The sequence below is a fragment of the Zeus faber genome (genome assembly GCF_960531495.2).
Source record: "Zeus faber genome assembly, chromosome: 19".
NCBI classification, from domain to species: Eukaryota; Metazoa; Chordata; class Actinopteri; order Zeiformes; family Zeidae; genus Zeus; species Zeus faber.
The window spans coordinates 1,962,466-1,967,465 of NC_137206.1; the positions used below are offsets into that span (position 1 = coordinate 1,962,466).

Genomic DNA, 5,000 nt, shown 5'->3' on the forward strand with positions numbered 1-5,000 from the left:
AAAGGTCCCCCAAACGGGAGATAACCCACCAGCGCACGGTGCCAACGAGTGGAATCAAACCCAGGACCTTCTTGGGGTGAGGCAGCAGTGCAAGCACCGTTCAAGTACCGTTCAAGCACCACTCAAGCACGGTGCCACCGTGCACGACTCCCCCGCTGTTACCGCTTTATTACCCAATGACCCTGATTTCCTACATTGCGCTTGTTTAACCCTGTTTTTCGACCGTGTAATAACTGGGCTGTGGTTAAAAGGGCGTGGCCCGTACCCTACCTTGGTGACCTGCTGCTCCGTGTTCAACACTGTGTGATCACTCAGCATCTCAAGGCTGCTGAGTGAGTGCGGTAGCCACCGGCAACCGGCAACCGCAGTTCCCAGAAATACTGATCTGATCTGATCTGCAGCTTATTTCCAGTAGCAGCTGCTGATGTAAGAACCGTTTGGGCTGGCGGATGTTGTTCTGTGTCGATCGGCCGAGGAAGCCGACATGTTTGTGTTCGTTTCGGCAAAATCAAATCTCACCTCTTATTTCGTGGGGAAGGAATACTGCAATATTGATCATTTCATGGTATTGAGGATGACTGCTGCTTCTTACGTAAGATGTTTACACAGAAGAGAAACAATCAATGACATTGATCAGGACGCTCTGACTTTACTGTAATGCAGTAAAGTAAATGCAAATATAACATCTAACTACTGTACTGTACTGTACTGTATATCACCATAGTACAACCAAAATCCCAGAGGGTGTCCAGATTTCACCGTTCAATCAATATGTCACAAACCTCTGACCCTACGCTCAGTCTCACCGCAGAGCTTGACTGGAATCCAAATCTGAAAGTTATACCTTCTCTCTAGTCTCCTCTTACGATGCTCTCTCTCCTCTCTCTCTCTCTCTCCCTTTCTCTCTCCTCTCTGTCTCTCTCTCTCTCCCCCTCTCTCCCTCTCTCTCTCTCCTCTCTCTCTCTCCCTCTCTCGGGCCTTGATTAAATTCCACAAGCGTCATTGACTTGACTGTTTGCATACAATATTAAAGCAGCTCTAATGCGAAACAGGGACAAATAACAAATCAATGGGTGTAAACAACAGTAAATAACCAAACACCCACTGTTCTCTCTCCCGCCTTCTGCCTCTCCGGTTGACTCCATCCCTCTCTCTCTCCCTCTCTCTCTCAGAGAACCATGAGCACTGTGGAGGAGGAGCGGGATCACATGATACCATGAAGGCGAGCCAGTGGGTCCTGCGCTCCCAGCTGCTGAGTGAGTAGATCCGTCTGGAAAAGGCTGGAACTCCACGGTGGGAACAGGTGGCTCCGGTCCTCCGACTTCACCCCATGCTGAGAAGGGGACGCAGGCAGCAAGCGGCAGCAGAGCTGCACATAGCAGTTTATACAGGCGTTTGTGGCAAGCTGTTTTAACATTCAATCCATAGAACAAGTCACTTTAAAAGTGAATAGAACTTATATTTTTGTTACTATTTGCTATTCCAACAGTTATTAGTTAGTATTTTAGTTTTACTAGTTAAAATGTATTAGGTACTCAGTGAGTACAGTGAGGTTAGATACTAGTAACTATTCCACTTCTTACTATTTCAATGTTTCTATAACAATTTGTCATTGAATCCTATGGGGCTCCATGTTTCACAACATACTAGTAACAACGGGAACAGATACTAGTAACAACGGGGACAGATACTAGTAACAACGGGGACAGATACTAGTAACAACGGGGACAGATACTAGTAACAACGGGAATAGATACTAGTAACAACGGGGACAGATACTAGTAACAACGGGGACAGATACTAGTAACAACGGGGACAGATACTAGTAACAACGGGGACAGATACTAGTAACAACGGGAATAGATACTAGTAACAACGGGAATAGATACTAGTAACAACGGGAATAGATACTAGTAACAACGGGATTAGATTCTAGTTTGAATATTTGATATCTGAAACATGGAGCCCCCTAGGATTCAATGACAAAATTGTCCAAATTGTTACTTCTAACATTGTTATAGTAACTAGTAACAATTGGAATCGTTTGAATAACCAGAGAAGTTACAGTTGGAATAGGCGGCACGGTGGCTCCCTGGTTATCACTGCAAGAAACAAGGTCCTGGGTTCGAATCCCAGCCGCCCCAGGTCCTTTCTGTGTGGAGTTTATATGTCCTCCCTGTGTTTGTGTTGGTTTCCTCCGGGTGCTCCGGTTTCCTCCCACCATCAAAGACATGTATGTTGGGGGCCCCCCGGTGAGCAAGGCACTGGCGAAAGAGCTGGAGTTGGTCCCCGGGCGCTGTACTGCGGCTGCCCACTGCTCCTAGGTCTAGGAGCGGTCAAACGCAGAGAACTAACTTTGTTGTAGCCTGCTTGTACAATGACAATAAAGAGATATTCTAGATATTCAATATTCTATACTAGTTACTAGTATATAATAAATAAGTAGTAGTACCTATTACATTTGAGTAGTAAAACTCAAATAGCCACTAGTAACTGTTGGAACTAGTAATTTTTAAAAGTGACTTGTTTGTCTTATGGATAAAATGAAACGGCTCACCATCAACATTAACATGTGTACACATGCGCATGCAGGACAGTGCATTCTTACATCTCAGGCTTGGTCTGCTCACACTTTCTGGAGAGCATTTTTCCTTTGTATCCATGACAACGGAGCACAGCTCAGCTGATGCGTCTAGAAGCTCAAAGTATTTACACCTTTCTTCATCGTGATCGGCCTCCTCCACTGACGTCATAGCAGCGTTTGGGAGCGCGCTGCTCTGCCAGGAGCGGCAGCTGCAAGCAGGGAGCCAAATCCCATTATGTTCTCTGTAAAATCTCTGTAGAAAAACATGTAAAAGGAGGTGGCAGCTTGCAGGAAAAACCTATGACAACATACGCACTATGAAGCATCTACCTACAGTTAAATGTTATCAGTATGCAGTATAGGTTGTTCCAGCACTTCTTGTATTTCCAGTGTACTGGTAGTCACTCCTCACTGACAAATACATAACGTATGAAAGATAATTGGTATAATTACCTACTGCTTATTACCAAATTATTCATACATAATACTACTTTCCTAGTTTCCTGTCTAGTTGTATATAGGAATGTTCCGGGTGTTGTGGACTTGGGGTCTTCTCCATTTGAACTAAAATACATTGATGGGTGGCTGACTCAGTGGTTGTTATAATACTGTGGAACACTGACCCGGTCGACCAACCTAGTTTTTATTTTTACAACTTCGATGACTCAGTGTCTCCGCAGACCATCACAGATAAGAATAGTTGCCTTGAACAAGTTTAATTTCATCCCTTTCCTTCACATGGAAAAGTGAATCGGCTACAAAAATAAAGTTTTGTCCTAAGTTTCATAAATATGCATCTTTGTGCACATCGATCGCTAATCTTCCAGTCACCCCGACTCTTGGAGGATGACTCCCTCCCAGTAGCGTAACGAGGCTTCAACTCTCTGAAAGCTGAGAGTGAGCTCTAGGAAGAGACCGATCGGTCGGAGTTCTTTTTTAAAGCTGTTACACCCCTGACGAAAATTATATGTTTTTCAAACATGAACTGTGCAAGTTTAAGGTATTGATTGGTTGAACACTGCCTCCGAGGGCTACATATCACAACGGAAATATCCTTAAACTAGTTCCGTGGAGAAGCCTGAAGGGCTGTGTCATTTTATTTCACTGTAAAGTTCTCTATGTCAGCTCACCTCTTTAGAAATAAGTAAAAGATAAAAACAAAAACCCATCCTCACCGGGGAAGAGACGAATCTCTCCCGATGGGACCTCTCGTGGACCCGGGACCCCCATTTTGGAACCACCGGCCCACTGTGGTCGGTAGACTTCAGGTTTTGGCCACACATGCACACATCGCCCTCCCTCCCTCTTCTCACATTCTCTCCGTACTCCATTACGATACGAGTCTGTTCCTGCTTTAAATTTGAGCGGTGTTGTCCAGGTAGGAGCCGCTGGCAGGCTTCCAGGGCCACGCGTGAAAGGAATATGGAATGGAAGTGTGGGGGGCGGGGGGAGATAAGCTCTGGCAGACAGGCACCCAGACCGTGGGCTTAGCGTTGGGGAGGTATGACGCTATCTGGTACCAGGCCCCGGGCTCCAGGACAGGGCGACAGAGGGTAAAACCTCTAATCTGCCTCCGTCTCTCCGGAGCGATGGCCTCAGGACCCTTCACGTGCACGGTGCTTCGCTCAGCAGCGGGTCGATCCAAAGCGGGACCCGGACCAGGCGGCTCGGGGCCCGAGCGCCGGTGAACGAAATTTGAACGTGTTGAAGAAAAAGGTTGGTTTTTTTTCCAGTGATCGAAGAGGGCCGAGCCGCATCCAGGAGATCGGGAGGGAACCGCGAGACATTCTGTGGGAGAGCCGTAGGAAGGGAACATGGCCCATTGTCACGGCCCCGCATCGCACGTCTGTGGGATCGGCCCCAAACGGGACCGATGCCCTGCGGTCTGAGGGGCCTTCACGCCCGCATCCAGCGTCTTGTTTTCCAGCCGATGCTGAGGGTCCCGCCTGGGATCCCTCCGTGGAGCCGCCATCTGCTGGGGACGGCTGCTCGGCCCTGAAGTGTTCAGGCTGCAGAGCAGAGGGACAGAAAAGGCCTAATATGGCCGCTGCGTGGTGGTGACCGCCTGGAGACAGGAAGGAGTTTGCTGCTTTTTTGGCCCCTTTCCTCTCTGTAGAGTTTCTGTGTGTGTGTGTGTGTGATTTCTATGCAGTGTGTGTGTGTGTGTGTGTGTGTGTGTGTTTGTTTGTTTGTGTCCATGTCTTCTTGTATCTTGTTGTATAAAAAGGTGCTGTTATGTGTGTAATGCATTCATCTTCATGCAAACACATGCACATACTGTATTAATGTGTGCACGTGCATGAAGACAGTAAATCATTTTTTTTGTTTTTTTTTGTGAAAACTTGTGTCTGTTTGTGCGTTTGTATTTTTGTGAGTGTGCGTGTGCACGCGTTCTGGTAGTAGCAGAGAAGACTCC

The 5,000-nt window shown here is 47.0% G+C and overlaps 1 protein-coding gene across 3 annotated transcripts in view; it reads left to right on the top strand.

The window, feature by feature from the left end:
* Positions 1 to 5,000, top strand: part of tmem108 (transmembrane protein 108) — a 58,671-nt gene that overhangs the window by 35,162 nt on the left and 18,509 nt on the right. For all 3 annotated transcript variants that reach the window (XM_080019995.1, XM_080019993.1, XM_080019994.1), the window contains exon 2: positions 1,173 to 1,256. In XM_080019995.1, the coding sequence (XP_079876121.1) occupies positions 1,217 to 1,256 (40 nt within the window). In that variant the 5' untranslated portion in view covers positions 1,173 to 1,216. The remainder of the gene's footprint in view (positions 1 to 1,172; positions 1,257 to 5,000) is intronic.